This window comes from Cottoperca gobio, chromosome 7 (assembly GCF_900634415.1).
Source record: "Cottoperca gobio chromosome 7, fCotGob3.1, whole genome shotgun sequence".
Classification (NCBI taxonomy): Eukaryota; Metazoa; Chordata; class Actinopteri; order Perciformes; family Bovichtidae; genus Cottoperca; species Cottoperca gobio.
The window spans coordinates 18,152,615-18,170,080 of record NC_041361.1 but is presented as its reverse complement, the minus strand read 5'-3'; the positions used below and the strand labels follow the sequence as shown (position 1 = coordinate 18,170,080).

The 17,466-nt window shown below is 41.1% G+C and overlaps 1 protein-coding gene across 1 annotated transcript in view; it reads right to left on the bottom strand.

Moving 5' to 3' along the window:
• The window catches only part of prex1 (phosphatidylinositol-3,4,5-trisphosphate-dependent Rac exchange factor 1), an 85,193-nt gene that overhangs the window by 34,210 nt on the left and 33,517 nt on the right, over nt 1-17,466 (bottom strand). The window contains exons 7-15 of the mRNA XM_029435043.1: nt 17,248-17,381; nt 16,807-16,922; nt 13,755-13,904; nt 10,028-10,175; nt 5,277-5,377; nt 3,455-3,558; nt 2,833-2,882; nt 740-815; nt 61-133 (exon numbers count right to left, since the gene is read on the bottom strand). Coding sequence (XP_029290903.1) covers nt 61-133; nt 740-815; nt 2,833-2,882; nt 3,455-3,558; nt 5,277-5,377; nt 10,028-10,175; nt 13,755-13,904; nt 16,807-16,922; nt 17,248-17,381 — 952 coding nt within the window. The remainder of the gene's footprint in view (nt 1-60; nt 134-739; nt 816-2,832; nt 2,883-3,454; nt 3,559-5,276; nt 5,378-10,027; nt 10,176-13,754; nt 13,905-16,806; nt 16,923-17,247; nt 17,382-17,466) is intronic.

The window sequence follows — 17,466 nt, the reverse complement described above, 5'->3', positions numbered from 1 at the left end:
GTTCGTGTGTCTTTACCCGTCCTACGTGTGTGCGTGTGTGTGATAGAGAATTCAACTGACCATGGTGCATGAAGCCATTGTTGCAGAGCCCCACGCCCAGTGTCACAGCGTCCTCTCGGGTCGAGCAGTCTCCCTGGGAAACCAAATCAATGACGCACACAGTCAGTCACAATGTGCCTGTTTTACACCTTCTCCTACACAGCAGTCTGCAGCACCGCTGGCCTGATGACTCAGGAAGATGGTGATTTGTGAGCCAGCACATGTTAATAAATATCTATTTAATAAACAATGAGAGATTGATGCTACATGTCTTTGGTTGTGCTCTTTGAGGTTACAAATGTCCAGAATTATTTTTTTGAAATATGCAAAATGTGAAGTGGTTGACAAAAAAATAAAAACACAATTCTTTCAAGTTTCTTTTCTCGTAAATTTGTGACTTTAAACTCAGAGAATCTTCAGAACTTCAGAGTTTTTCCTTGTGTTTTCCTTGTTTTTTTGTACAAAAAAACAATTCTCGTAAATTTAAGGTCTTCCTTATAGTCGGAGGATTGCAAAATATACAAAACACAATTCAGCAAAAGTAAAATACTGACATGAAGTATTTACTCAAACAGTACAATCACACAACAAAAGACAGTCACAGTAATGACAGTTATTATCATTTTATACACCATTACAGCCTTGTTTAGTATTATGTGTGTTTGGATTAAATGAAAACTATAACAGACGTCGATTTTACCTGCAAGAGTAGCCAGTCAACCAGTTTGCTGGCAGGAACCACAGATTTGAAGGTTTTCAGATGGTAGTCTCTGTCCCTAAAGGAGCAAAAGAAGTATTCACAGAATGCATTTTTACATGTCGTTGGCACAGTTCACAGTGTTCAACAGTCAATGAAAACTCTTTGTGGTTAACAGCATCAACACACAACACAGTGTCTATCATGTGTAAGCAAGGTTCCTTGTGTAACAGACAAAAGAGAGCATCGTATCTATTCAGAGTTGGAAAGCCTATAGTATTTCTGTAATTGCCATGACAATATCCTTAACATGAGAATCAAGCATATTTGCAGATATAGTATTACATGCGCATGCATACAGTCTGAAGAACAATGACTTGTAACCTACATATGAAACAGGAAACGCTACAGAGGATGTGTGACTTGACGGGCGTATCGGTTCAGATCAAACGGTATATTCGCTTTAACATCTCAATGTTATGAGTAAGGCACGGGGTGCGTCTGCCATATCGTAAACTGCCACATTCAGAACGAAAGCTAAGTAGAAATATCCGTTAAGTGCAAATGTGAACGAGAAGTTCACTGATTGATGCTGCAGACAAATCCTTAAAACAAGATGAAGAGTGAAATGCTTTCAGACAAATGATTTTCTGTATCAGGGAGGGCCTCATCCTCTACAGCGTTACACATCTGTGACATTCCCATGATGGATTTTATTAGGGTTATATCTATTTTATCATATCTTATTATTTTTTATTTATATAAAACTGGGCGGGTGCTTTGTCACTCAACAAAGTGAAATGAAACAGCGGCGATGCTTAACACTATTTATGATTCATAAAATGCAATAGATCCATCACTCAATCATTATAATTCATGGTTGCTACTTACAATGCCAATTTAGTGATGGATTAAAAAAGCAAGGCCATATTACATAATATCTGACTGGCAGGGAGAGGGACTGCCTTTGTATGTTAATGGGATTTGTCCCCGGACCAAAAGCTCTTTTGTTTGCGCCGATGGCAACCCCGGGCACTTCCATCAGCGGGTGAGTGATGTAGGGAGAGATAGAGGGGTGAATGGGGAAGAGTATGAAGGGAGGGGCTGCGATGGACTGGGAATGTGTGTGTGTGTGTGTGTGTGTGTGTGTGTGTGTGTGTGTGTGTGTGTGTGTGTGTGTGTGTGTGTGTGTGTGTGTGTGTGTGTGTGTGTGTGTGTGTGTGTGTGTGTGTGTGTGTGTTCGAGGAAGACGACGCGTGTCCTGTACTTCTGTATAAACTTGTACTCTGACTCTTCCGATGGAAAACATTTTTGTAAAGTGAGATCATCCTTCCCAGTTTCAGGGTTACAATTCACTTTTAGGTAGTTAACCCTAATTTAAACCCTTGTTTTAGAAAATAATTACATCATTATTACTGATTTATAACAAGACGTAGTTTAAAAGATTAGTCAAGGACTAATGGAGAACTGCATTTGTATCTTAACATTCAGGGGACGGAGTGTGTTTATATACTGTAGAGTTTATATTTATGTATGTTTAATGTGTGTACTGCGTACTGTATTTAAGTAAGAAAGTGAGTAAGTGTGTGTGTGCGTGTGTGTGTGTGTGTGTTTAAGTGTGTGAAAGAGGGAGAGAACAGGGTTCTTCACAGCGATTTATGAGGTTAAATGGCGGCAGTCATCATTTGGATCGTGTACGTTTAAAAATTCCCTAACATTAATTCAGCTAACCCATAACACGTTAAAGATTAAGAGACGAATGCTTATAATATGTGGCTCTCTCTAATCCTTTAAGAGCTATCTCATATAAACCTCCAGTCATGAAAGCCTGGCATCCTCCACCTGAACTGAATCTCGGGAACCTACAGCAGCTCATGCCGGGCTGGGAGTCCACGTTGGAGAGGAAAAGGGAGGTTTGAGGGCTCTCGCTGCTGGCAGTGCTACTGTTGGTTTAGTCATTACAGAGAGGGTGACGTGGGCCGAATGTGAAGCCTTCATGAATATGTACACATGCACCTGGAGAGAGGGGACATTTGCATATGGGGGGGGGGAAGCGGGAGAGAAGGGGGGAGGAGGAGAGAAGGGCAGGTACTTACTTGATGACAGGCGTGTGGAGGCTGTGAAGGCGGCAGTACAGCCTCACGCCCTAAAGGAGAAGAAAAGTGGAGCCGCTGAGTCATAGAATGCACACACCTTGGGTAAACAAGTAGCAGCATGGCTTCAGGACAAGAGATTTAACTGTTGACTGTGAAGAGTTACCCTAAGGCAATCGTTTTGTTAGATCGAAAGTTCAAAACCATAGTGGGGTCTGAGAACAGAAGCAGGCCAACACAACCCATCTTTATGTCCTTTTCCCACCATTTAGATTGTGGCTGAGTTTTCTGTGGGAAGGGATTAGTGCCTCCAGAGTATGATCATCTCTACAAGCAGCAGTCACCAAGCTCTATGCTTATATGAATATACTAACAGTTGATATGTTGAACAAATGTATTCATAATGCCATTTATTAAGATACTTACATTTTATCAAAGGTGCTATTTTTTTTTAATTATTCTACAATTGTTATCTCCTTTCCTTCTAATTTACTGTCGATCGGACACGTCTCTAGAGCTCGGACTAATGACTATTGTCATTGTAAAAAGTGTTCTCTTTTTCCCTCTGTTTTTACATTTCTTATCAAACACCAACGAGGATATCCAGATGCAGAATCCTAGTTACCTTAGACATGATGTCCTCCATCTCACTGCGGGCCTTGTAGGTGCCATCGTCGTAGCGGAACCGGTACAACACTTGCTCGTTCTTGAACTGGTGCTTGTCTGACACTGAAAAATCACCAGAAGGAGATAATGTCACCTCAGCATCGTTCCTCGCTGTGAGATTTTCTAATCTTCAATCTTGATTGAATTGATTATTGTCACATGTAAATGCTATTCTTTAATGTCCACATGTATTTAGACATCAACGGCTGAAGAGCTATAACCAGAGCTATGGAGAAAAACGTTGAGTGAGGAGAAGCTCAGGCTGTTTTAATAATGTTGGGTGCATTATGTTTTCAATTTATCTGATCTTAACTTTTTTACAAATTTAATCTGTAAAATACAGACAAGAGACGAGAGGCAAGATGTTTGTGGAAAACACCGAGTTGGGTAAACCATGACACTCAATTATTTAACATAGCAGACAGCTGCCAATTCCCATAAAATCTCCATACTCACATTAATAAGCAAACACAAAACATTTGAACTATGATATATGCAGTTCAGAAAATGAAAAGAATGACTAATACATACACAAACAGATGCCTGTTGGTTAAACTAACAGTGAAATCTGCTAAACAGAGGCCGTTAGGGTCCACCACGACAAGTTGGCATGGGCTCAAACAAGCTGCTGGTTTTCTCAGTCTAGACTTAAAATGTCCTCATAAAACCAAAGGCACACAATCAGCCATTGTAAAGTGTCACGTGTGGAATTTAAAGCACATGAAATGATAGTTGAATAATTACGGTAGCAAAAGAGAGGTAAAAAATTGCAAACATTCAAGTATGAACAGGTGTGATTTAGTGGCTCGAACACGTACAGCTGATTGGATTAAGCTTGCATTATGCACTATAACATGCATGGTTGTCTTTCTTTTGCCATTTCCTCGCCCTCTGATTTCTTTTCTAACTGTTGACACCTACACTCTGCCTCCAAGGCCTGAGCCTCTAACAGCTTGCCCACAAAGCCTCATTGCAAACCTACAGACCGCTGCATGTCATCATAGTAGCTCTCTGTGGTCGTAGGCTTCTGTGAGGGAGGATTTCAGGGGATTTTCCACAGGTATTAAGGAATGTGAAGGTTGGGTCTCAGCAAATTTCCCTGAGAGGGTGGTGTGTATAAATTGTGATAGTGGTTTGCACTTACTATGTACAAGAGCCCCTTCAGCAACGCTCTGGACAAACTGGGTTCATACATTATGTATAGCTGTTTGTTTGTTTGTGTGTGTGTGTGTGTGTGTGTGTGTGTGTCTGTGTATCTGTGTATCTGTGTGTGTGTGTGTGTGTGTGTGTGTGTGTGTGTGTGTGTGTGTGTGTGTGTGTGTGTGTGTGTGTAAATCCTCAATGCATAATTCAGGTTGGTGGACCTGTGAATGTCACTCAAGACAAAATCAGGGAAGGGGAAATAATGTGAAACACATTTCCAGAATTATTATCACCAAGCAATGCCTTTGGATTATGGTGGTTTCTACCCTAAAATTGTTTGCCATTGGGGGGACAAATTCATTACATGGATGAGTCAAACAATTGCAGAAGAATAATGTGAATCAGAGAAAAAGAGAGGCAGTGAAACAAGCTATGTACGAGATGACTAAACAAAGTTAAAAACAGAATAAGGGGAGATGCCAAGAGCATCAAGATGAGATTAACAAGTATAAAGGAATGGAAGATGATAGAGAGAGAGAGAGAGAGAGAGAGAGAGAGAGAGAGAGAGGAAAGTAGTGAGTGAGAGAGAGACAGAGAGAGAGAGCGAGAGAGAAATAAAGGATTTTGTTTTATCTTACCGTGGTGAATGATGCCATTTTCCAGCAAGGCTTGTCCCAGGTTGACCCCTTCGTCAGACTTACTGATTTCTCCGCTCTCTATCAGCCATGACACAAACTCACTGAGAACACAAAGACAAAGAAGCATATGATGAGGCCTGGTGTCTTAAAGTGCTAATCTGTTCCGCTGTTTTGTTTTGGAAAATGTCACCATCTTGGGCACGGGGCTCCTTGCTGTGCTGTTGTCCCCCCGGCAGACTCACAGCGTGGGTGACACTATGCCACGATGTCTTGTCTTGGATTTCTGTCGATACATTTGGTATTGTTCTGAAAGTAGTCCTAGTATCTTTCACATTCATTCATGAAAGCCTCTCATGCTTTAGCAAACGTGCAACACTTCCCTTGTTCTGAAGGATAAGCTCTTCTTAAGAACATCACATTTTAAAATAAAAATACAAAGAAACATTGAGAAACAAACTCAATGTATTAGTGTTATCTATAACATCTATGTATATGTGAGAGGATTTGATACATCTAGTCCAGGGGGGGATTTCACTACAGCTCAGTCTTCAGTTGAAAACAGCATCTTGGTATTTTGGTTCTGGTTAGCTGTCCCGCTGCTTTAGCAAGGCAGCGGGACAGCCCACCAAGGAGTTGACGACTCAACAGTATTTGTGCTCCAGTTTCCCTCCAGCGCCAACAGAAACTAAGTCGATGCACAGAGCTGAACTGTTTTTCATTCATTTTTGTTGGATTATGTTGCCCGAGCCAAAGCATTAAGTTTAAAAACCTGATAAAGAATAAGAGTGCAGCTGAGGCAAATAAACACTTTTTACTTCAATGTTGTTTGTATTTATCAGTTCTCTATTATTTCTCAGTAATTTACCAATTTCAAAAATAACTTGTACACAAAATAACACTGTAAAACTAATATTTTGTGTGATTTATTTATTTTTAGACACAATTTTGACTTGTAGGATTACTGTCCATCAGTAGCAATATCTAGGTTATGTAGGCAAAACACATTAAACAAAATGTAAAGTTGTGAATCGATTCAGAGTGTTTGAAGAAAATAATCTCCATTCTTACAGGAATTATTTGTTCCCCTACTCCTAGTTAAAACTCATTTACTCATGTGAAAGTCCAGCATGAATTTATTTTACCTATTGTCTGTGAGTTTACATTACTGCAATCAGTTGATATAGCTTTTAAATATAAAAACTCTCCCAGAATCCATGTTGAATCGGGAAATGTTTTGAAACGAGAATGTTTTTTTTAAATCGAATCTTGAGATACCGAAAGATTCACAGCCTTAGTTCTAAAGCCTTTGGTTGTATATGACAACCACTGTTGTACAATCATAGACTGCACATCGTCTACTCTGCTGACGGTGGATCTGAAGTGAAGCTAGCTTGTGTGTTCACTCCTGAGATCCCTGTTCTATACACCATCTTAACGGTCTGTGTGACATTTCAAATGGCCGACTGCTTCGACCACAAGCAGACACATCTACAGTAAACCCTTCTTTTAAATTCCTTCTTCGCTACAAATATCCCTCAGGCTTCTGATACTGTACATGCTTTAACCATCCAAATTTAAGCACTTCAGCTCCGCTCCCTTCTCTTCACGCCCAGTGTGCGCTGAACAAATGTTTGAAGGAGAAAATTACATTCTCTCCTTCATCGTCTTTCCTGCTGCTGAGTGAAATTGCTTCCCCAGATAATGATGAAAAGTGAATTGGAGAAAGCTACTGTGCGTGTGCGTGTGTGTGTTCATGGATTTTGAGATTGAACCTTCCAGCATGGGAACAATTTTAAAGCATGTGTGTGAACAAAAATAGTTTTTATGCCTTCATTATTAGTGTTTGTGTGCGTTTATTGATTCTCTGTATATTCATGTCAAAGCCGAACATTGACAGGGGACTGCATGAGAGGGGATGTTGAGTGTGTGCCTGTGTGTGTGTGTGTGTGTGTGTGTGTGTGTGTGTGTGTGTGTGTGTGTGTGTGTGTGTGTGTGAGATGTAAGAGTCAGATTAAGAGCTGGTATGGAAATTAATATGATGAGCAGAAATAGTGTGTGTGCGTGCGAGTGTGAGGAAGAGACAGAGAGCTTTCAGCCACACACAGAGAAGTAACAGACAAAGATAATGGATTTGTGAGAATATCTGCTGATAATTGGTTGAGCTTCTGCATAGAACTGAAATGAAGTGTGAAGTTCAGCAACATTAGCACGGCTTTCCAAGTGAGCCCCGAGGCGGCTGTGTCTCAGTTCCATAATACATTCTGACCTTGTGCAGTACATACTATATACTAATCTTTATCGCATACTGTTATTGTAGTAAGTACACAAGAAATTGAAATACTTTACTGTTTTATACTGAAAGAAAATGACACAAATATATGACTGCTCTTATACATCAATCAACGAATCTGCCAATTAAACTTCACAAAAAATGTTTATTTTTTTAAGATCTGTCTGGATCCATCATTTATCTTAATATGTTCAAACGCCCTTACCTTTGTTGATTTCATTGCGGCAGAAGTGTATGCATCAAGTCCATAAAAGTGTGTATAGTAACTTTTTGTACTGTACTTAACATTGTCATGTTTGAAGTGACAATAAACAAGTGTTTTGCTTCATTATGAAGTATATGTTGACTGCACGATGTAATGGCTGTAGAATAATGATACCATTTACGTTGAGATTGGTTCCCTATAATTCTCTTTCACAACACAACCGGGTACGATCCCCTGGGGAAATGAAGGCTGCTTTTACGGCACGAAGCCGCGGAGAATAAGTGTATCCTTTGCAGTGTTGCCAAAAGTCGCCAGATGACGTCATATGCTCAATTGCGCCATTACAAATGGTCTAAATAAGTCGCTAAATTTGTCGCTATCTGGTTGTCTTTGCGACGGCGCCACCAATAATAATAATACTACTCGGTAAAGCTAGGAGGGGAAAAGTTTAAAGGTCGTCTATTGCCACTAAAAATAAACAACATACTCAAAACCTATTCAGAAGAAACGTGTTATGCTAATGTCTTTTCCTCAGAGGGGGAGAAAATACAGTGAAAACTCAAAGCTAGTAGAACAGAAGAAATTCACCCAGTTAAAACGAGCGGAGATCTAATTTCATCTCTTCCTAGCGGTAGCTCTCCTTTTGGTACAAAAAGGTAGGAACAAACAATACAAGATAATTAGGATATGCTATATGTTCACTTCACATCCCCACAAAAATGATGCTAGGCAAGCACTGGCAAGACCGAGGAAGTAGCAACAAAATGTCAAGTGTTTTAACACCGGCCGTCTCCCGTTATTAGACGGCAGACAGATGATGGAATGATGCTATCAAGACAACGGGGTGATATCAAACCGGCAGTCAGCATCTCTGTGTAATGCAATAAGCACTCAAACTATGCCTGCTGCTAATTTCATCAGAGAGACAAATGCAGCAGCGCTAATGCAGGTTGCACTCATCAGCAGGAAATGAGTGAGCGATAAAGTAAGGAAAGTGGGAGATGATAGAAAGTGAAACAGAGTGAGGGAGAGAGGCAGACAAACTACACTTACAGCACATGGATGAGGCAAAGGAGGGAGTGAGTGAGTAAACAAGGATTGTCTGAGAAAAGAAACATCCATGTTAGGATGTTAGGAACTACGAAGCACTGAGAAGCAAGTGAGAACAAAAACTAATAGTTTTCTCTCCTTTGACAAAAAAGGGTTTTGAAGGAAAACAAACGTTCTTAGTCCTATTTAGAACATGGGTTAGTAGTGCACTTAGAAAGAAAAAATATCCTGATCTACAAAAAATAAATAAAAAATCACCGGCAAAACCTTTCATTCATTTTCACAGATGAACACAAAATGATTGGAAAATTATCCTGGCAAAACTTTTTGTTCACCTCTACTTAATAACGCACTGTTCTTAACACCGTATACTCTGATAGGGAAGAAGAGTGCTGAATGTAATTCCTGGAAGTTTTCAGGATCCAGACCGTCCAGTGAGGTACACTGGACAAAGAGAAAGCACCCAGACAAGGACTTCACATGACGCCACCAAGATGGAACATGTCTCCCAGAAACACCATTACATTTTTGAGCGACCCATTAAATTCTCTTCTTGGCAGTGGCTGATGTGATAATAGTCAATGCAGTGTTATCGTGCACTATATTTACCTCCCGAAAAAAACATTTCAGATGGGGGCTGCATTTAATGGTTTGTAATATACAGAGAGGCCATGTTGGCAGTGTTGCAGACATTAATGGTTGCTCCCTGGTTTCTCTTTACAAGATCATAAGTCACCATCGCATTCTTGCCTAGTTTTATTTTTTGTTTCCCCAAAAATGGGGCCGGAAAGAATTTTAATTGCTAGAGTGAGGGAAACTTAAGCAAGTCCCTCATTGTCTATTCATTGTACTGAAACATCAAGGGGACCAAAAGGGGAGAGCCTCAGTTAAAGGTCCTTTGCTAATGAAAGTCTCGGTGTGTGAGTGTGTGCTCAATGATATGAGTGTGTTGGGAGCAACTTGGCCCCTTTCTATGGACCGTGAGAGGAGACTATGAGGGGGGGCTCATTACGGACAAGAGGATGTAGGGATAAAACAGTTTAGGCATCTTGCCAGAACTTGGGGAGACTGGATACCAGCTCTTTTGAAAGTCTGCTGATCTTACGTAACAAAGATTTCTAAGGATCCCCTTGTGAACAGCATGGCATTGCAGTCACATTCTTGGAACCTGAAGAAACCAGGCACTGATGAAGCAAAGAAACTCACTTTCCCATGAAGCACTTGGGCACACTGCTGAGCTTCCTGCGTCGATCCTTAATCAGGTGGCGACTCTTTGTCATCATCATGTGGTAGAGCTTCTCCCCCTTCTCTGCAATCATCACGTAGGCATCCCGCTCCATTCCCAGTTTGAGACCTACACAAAAAAGAGGAAAAAAAGTCAAATCCAAGAAGATTCCCATCAATGGAATGAGACCTTTCCGTTAAAAACAGTGATTACAATAGCAAGAAAAAATACAGCATATCCATTACTGGACACGATTTTCAACTAGTTTACCATGGCTTTCTACACGTGTCAAAGCAAATGCGGTCATGGTGCTGTTAGAAGAGACAAACGGGCCTTTTTCCCCCGGTTGGTTCTGGTATTGTGCAGATGTAATGAAGCCAGGAACAGAGCATGGCGGCTTGGGTCTGCCACAACCCCAGATGTTAATCTCTCCTAGACTAGTTGTTTTTTTGAGGGAGTAAAGTTCAGGAGGGCATTGTGATCCTGATCTTGTTTCTGTGTTGGTTTGTTAACTATTATTCCTCTATTGTAAAGCAGAACGTGTGAGGGCCCATTGTTAGGCCTGCTGCTCGAGTAAAACCTCTCCAGTGAGTTCACAGTTTGAGCTGCTTAACCTCACCGTGGGGTTTGATGAACTTCTGAACCACACTGTGAGACTTTCTGACTCGAGCATCTTAACTCTGCTGCACTGCGTTTCCCTAAGCTGCTTAACTCTACTGAGAAATGAAGCTGCTGAACGCCACTAAAAAAGTATTCACCCATTTAGTGCCGCTTCTCCTTGGGAACTGATACGATTTTATTGATAGCATTGCCATCCTTGATTCTGCTTATAGGTCCCATTAGTTATTGATTCTCTTCCTGTTGTCATCTTTCGTCGCATTGGATTTTTTCTTCGTCCTTGCCATGAGTCCTGCTTGTTCAGAGTTTTGGACAGCGTGGACGCAGCGTTATTGCAACGTGTAACTGTCAGAACACCATGCAGGCATCAATAAAAAGGAACCGATAACCTCGGAGGACCATTTTGAACCCGTCGTCAACTGGAACTAGTTCTGGATTTGTTTGGACTAAAAATACAAACTGCTCACTAGTTATTTCCTCTCTTGCAGCCTCAGAACATAATGTGTATGCTGGCGGTCATTCTTTGTATATCCACCCGGTAATTCAGATCCACTTCAAAATGCATTTAAAGTTTCTTCCTTGTGAAAGTTTCATGAAAATTGGCTTGTGGTTTTTCCGCAATCCATCTGACAGACAAACAGGCCGAGCCAAAACAATAACTTAACAAAAATATATTGGATTCTGTATTATGCAACTTATAGAACTTGAAGGTAGAAAGTGGAGTAACACGTGTTGTGGTGGAAGACCGACCAACTGACAGAGAGAGAGAGGGGTGAGACAAACAATGTAGAAAGTTACCCGACTAACTCCTGAAACTATTTTTCTCATAGATTCTGTTGGGTTCTGCACTGACAGGCTGTGATGGAGGTGGAGTTATATTACATTTGACAGCAGCTGGAGTAGACTTAAACAATGAGTGTCATTGAACAACAGACGGGGCCTGTCCAGCGCAGCAGAGGCCCCTCAGCTTCTGTTCCAGCTGTCAGAGTATGTCTTGTGCTGCTCCTCGTCTTCCTGCGCTCACTGGCACGAGCTTATACCCGATTGCATTATCTGACCCACGCATTTCCCCTAAACCGCCATGAAACAGTGATAAGACAAAACACCTCCAGCTGGCACTTGTGGAACAATGAAAGTCTTTTAGAAGAGGGTTCTGGGGGCCACTTGTCGAACACAGAGAAGCACTACAGGAAAAAGTCACATCAAACAGGGCATATCAGGAGAAGCAATAATGCATGAAGAGGGAGTGAGGAAAAAAAAACGTTGCCAGGATTTATTGCAGCAAAACGTTATCATGTAGCTGTCTAGACTCCAGTAAAGAGGTTGAGAGAAAGGTAAGCACACTGCGGGCAGAGTGTACTGTAGAGGGGGTAATATAAAAGGGAGAGTGTGGGGAAATTGGGCACTGTGACTGATCAGGCATCTGTTAGCCTCAGGTCGATTTCCGCCGGGTTGAAACCAAACACCCCAAACTGCAGCACACTCCTCCGTACTTATTCCTACTCTGAAACCCTTTCATCACAGTGACGTCAAACTCTGCCGTGGATGCTTATTTAATGTGAAATGACAAGAAATAATTCACCAAAATGTTAATATTGACAGTTGTACTTATGTGCAGCTCAACCTTTGGGCATTCTGTCATTTTCAACCAAATCACATTCAATTAGCTTTAGGGATCCAATTCATTTTTTGGCATCAATGCTATCAGGTGACCTATTGTGTACCGCCCAAAATCTGGTTAAAGCCTTTCACAATGTATAATGCACACAACATAACAAAGACAGGTGGCCAGTGCTGAACAGGTGGGAACATTTTAAGGCAAAAGAGGGAAGTCTGAAGGAGCAACAAGAATATCAGTTTGCATTACTAATCTCAAATCAGTGGATGTGGTGCCGTGTGGAGCTTATTTTTACCATCACTGAATGAAGTGTGTTTTGTTCTGGTGAGACTAAATACACTTGATTTTCTGCAAACTAATCCAAAGCTTATTCATGTCAACTTATAATACTGCTGCAAAACAAACAGCTGAAATGGATACAAACTGTGTTTTTAAGTCTTTGCAAGACACAAACACTTTTTATTGTAGTAAAAATAGATTGATTAAAGTGCATGTGCATGACGTAGTGGAGCTTCACTTTCTTCAAACCGATGTTTTTCTATTTCAAGCATTTGACAAAGATGCTGTTTTTAGCACATTTGTCGTTCGCAAATGACTCATCAGTCACTTCACACGCAGGGATTTGTTTAGTCAAATACCACTGATGCATTGATTTCTTTGAAAGTGAAGGATAGATTGTTGTAGCAGCAGCCTCTGCTTAGTGCCCGGGTCAACCAGGCCAACTGTAGACGTCATGTCACCTAAGCCTCTATTTACGAAACACAGGCAGGCAGCCTGTTCAAGGTGGGACATAACCAAAGGACACAAACAACGAATCCAGGTCATACTCACATCCACAGTCATTACAGTGTGCCAGCTGAGGGAGCTTTGATAGTTTTTGAATCTAAGGTAACATCATGTAGAGCACATAGAGGCTGGAGAGGAGCAGGAAGCACTTCTATATACTCAGATGCCAGTTTACTCAGGGGTCCAAAAGCTTAAGGAAAGTTAGACTCAAGACTTGGTTTAGTTTATCAACATCCGCTGCACAAAAGAGGTCCTTGTATACATTTCCTAGTATGGGTTTCAGCCATGCTGCAAAATCATGGTTGAAAAGCCAATTTCCAATTAATTTGCAATTTCGTCGTTACCAATTATGGCCATATTTTAGGATCCGCAGGAACCCTGTTATTAGGTAAACATGGCTGAATCTAAGGCACTCTAAGAAAACAGTCCTGCAATTCATCCTACCTGCACCAAGCCTATTTCTAACAGAGCGTGTGAGACACTAAGTATGAAAGTATAAATAATTGCTCACACCTAATTCCATTGTAAATCGTGGTCGGTGTTATTCTAAGCAAGTTTACAAAAAACACTGAATTTTCCATGAGGGGAAAGTCCCGTATATAAAAAAGGGATCATTTCTGCTTTTGCGCCGTTAGGCCCATAAACCAGAAGTGCCATAAATTGCCTTTTAAAAAAGTGTTACTCACTCTCTCTCTGCTCCCGTTCCCTCAAGATGGCGTCCAGCCACTTCTGCTTGTCCTCTGCATGTTTGGCCATGCAGACAAACCACTTGTTTTTCGCAGTGTTGTGGATCTTCCAGCCGTTGGTCACCGTGTAGTTGTTGCTGTGATAGTCCGCTGCAAGGAAGAAAAAAATCAATCAATCAAGTAATTTATCTTTAAAATGGGTCATCAGAGTAGGGTGGGCTATTTCTTTTTAAATATCTGGCCTCCATCGGAATGGCCTTTAAAGTAATGCTTAAAGGCTTATTTTTTTTGTTCTCATACATTTTCATTTTGAAAATAAATTGACTCCAGCACGACGTCAACACTGACCTCAGTGGTAAGTAAAGAACAGCAGTAATGAGTGTAATCAAATCAATCCTGTAACGATGTTGTATAAGTTAACATTGCAGTTATCTCTAAATAGGATTTACTACTTGAGCGATGATTTACAAGCCCGTTAAAGAGATAAACGTGATGCACCATGAGAGCAGTAAAATACCGTCTTTCCACTGACTCGACAGAATCTCTCCCCCTTTCTAATTGTATTATCCATTTAGCTGCAGGTGAGCAGCTCCTGAATAATGAATGACCACGGGTAATGGGGTACATTAGTCTCTCACACTCAAAGGTCATATAAATAGATCAGATACTCCGAGCCCCATAGGGAGCAGCTCCTGCTGATCCAGGAGAGCAGGGACTATGTGTCCAGTCTCTTTTCAGCAACTCGGAGATGGATTCTCGTAAAACTTTATGTAAGTACATGCTGAGATCTGACAAGGTGGCATTTATCAAGGCAGAGAGGTGTATGAGTCAGCTTCTTTATCTTAAGTTAGTAGCATATAATGTGTCATTTGCAATAACAACTCAGCAGATAATGCCAGATACTCACACATGTCACATCGTATGCACTTAGTAATCAGATAATCTGTGATCTGAGAGTGTACACGTTTTCAATGTTGGACCCCTCAGTTCTGCGAATAAGGCATGTTTTTTTTTGTGGTTTCCACTGCAGCGGTCTAAATGTGACACCCAGCAGCCAACATGCAGAAAAAAAAAGGTCATGTGAGCTTGCGAATTATTCTCCCGGCACGGCAAAAAAAAAGACAAAAAAAAAGAGGAAACATGTGAGAGAGAGGAAGACGAAGTGTTTCTACCAGGCCCGGCGTGGTGCCTCGCAAAAAAAACCACAATAGCTAAATAAGCTGGGACAACCGTATCACAACAAGCCCACAGATGAGTTGTTTATCTTTGACACAATAACCCACACACGAGCATATCAAGTGCAACACCCAGCTCGGGGTTGATTTTGCATCTCAGATTTGTATCAACACCTCAAGCCATTACTGAATAGCTGGTACATGAAAAGGTGGTACATGACGTTGCAAGCTACATCCTGTTTGAAACTAGGTGCAGGTTTGATACTCCACCCAAACTGTCAACAAGTGACTGATTTATATCCAACCAGCACACTTTCATGAACTAAAATGTGATATTTAAAATGAGCACTGTAGGCAAATTATTACTGTTGATGCATAATGTCATTTTTCTCACCTGGGATATTAAAGTTAACTAAATCAAAGGCTTGAGTAACGTCGTAAATATACCGAAGAGCATTAGAGCAAGGCATAAGGCAGGGGTCGGGAACCTATGGCTCGCGAGCCATATATGGCTCTTTCGATAACGCAATATGGCTCGCAGACAATTTTGAGCTGACATTTAACATGATTAACAGGAAATAAATTATATTGTGTCATTTTAAAGTAAAACATTTATCAGCGGATTTGTTTTTAGTTCTCCCCTCTCCTTTCCTCCGCTCTGTCTCTGGCTGTAGGTTAAGGTGTGTTCACACCTGTGTGTGTAGGGGGCGGAGCCCTGCCCGTCGCGAAACCGAGCAGAGGAGAAACTGCACAAAGCAAGGAGTAGACTGGGGGTACACATATTGGATAAAGTGCAAAAAGATATGGAACATATTTAAGTCAACTGCAGACGGATTGCTGAGCAGTTCAATTTTAATATCTGAGCTGCAAAGTCGGCAAATGGTCTCAGTTGATCAGCAGAATGCTGTCGGGAACACAGCGGTGGAGATGTTTGTCAGTGTTTGGAAACACGTAGTGACCAAAGTTTCCTTCTGCATCAGTCTCCCACAGGCAGCTTGGCATCATACATGTCTGTGATCACACGGCCCTGAAGCTGCTGGTTTAACAGTGAGATGCTTCGTTATGTCGCACAAACAGTCCCGCTCACATCGTCCCAGAGATCTGTGCTGTGTTTCCCTTTGCTTTCCAAAAACTTTCGTTCCATTCACATATTTAGATACTTCCTCAAATGTCTTTCCCCGTGGTTGTGCCATGCATTGATTTAATTACCAAAACCGGCGGGCCAGTTATGACAGACATGATATTTTCTCGCGGGCCGGATATAATTGCCTTGAGTTTGACCCCCGTGCAGTAAACACTGAACGATGAGATAAATAACGTAAGCATTTAGTTTATTTAATAAAAGAGCACCTGTTCAATGAAACACTGATACCGCTATTAGTACTCGGAGAAGTGTTATTCTTAAAAAATGCACGCATAAAGTTGCATTCAAATCTATTAAATATATGGCTCTCAAGGAAATACATAAAAAAATATGTGGCTTTTATGGCTCTCCCAGCCAAAAAGGTTCCCGACCCCTGGCATAAGGCATAAGGAAAGTGTCATTTTTATTTTGAGAATTGTTCGAGAATAAAGTCGAAATGGTAAAAATAAAGTTGTAATACCATTTCAAGAATAAAGTCTAAATGTTGAGAATAAAGTTCATTACCAGTTTGAGAATAAATTAAAAAACTTAAGAATAAAGAATCAACTTTTTTCTCCACATTTGGACTTTAGTCTCGATATGCAAATATGCATATATGTTTTTCTCCTTATGCCTGACCTCTTCTGTAGAAATAACCAGAGGCTCATTAGAAATGACACAAATGCCCCGGGAGAGTTGCATGAATGGACATATAGACAGTCTCCAAAGGTAACGCTGCAGGGCAAACACAAACCTGTTCCATCTTCCACATTTTCCACCTCCATCACCTCAGTGTTGATTCGGCCTCTGAACACATAGAGGGGCCCGTTGATGGACTTGGTCCTCTTGGTGGACTTCTTTCCAGAAACCCTACAAAACGGGACAACACTGTGGTTACACTCGGCAGGGAAAACATCTGTTGGTGCCGGTGCCACGGTAAGAAAATAACTTGTGTCTGAAACGCATTCATACAGACACGGCCATGGCAGCAGCAGGCACATTTAGTTGTTTCTGTTTTGCTTGCATACTAGAAACCTGTCTATACAAACATGAATGTGCACATTTGCTCCAATTTTCCATGTCTGGCTTCTTTCCACGAGTCAGCCATTAAAAACATTTTAGAAAGGTTTGTTCTCCTTTGACATTGGCAGTTGTGGAAATTGCTGTGTGGTTGTCCGGAAGTTGCTTTTCTCACCTGGACTTCCTCTTGCAGTAAACCAAAAGGTTGTCGAACAGGAAGAAGACACGTTCTTGGATGTTGCCTGCCGAGATTTTAAGGAGATTTCCATGAAGCAGCAACTCTGTGCAGATATCTGTCAGGTTGGTTCCCTGAAGAAAAAAAACAAACCAGAAAGATTAAAAAGAAGATTAGCTACTCACGTTAAGAGTGACACAACTTCAGACGTCAGATCTA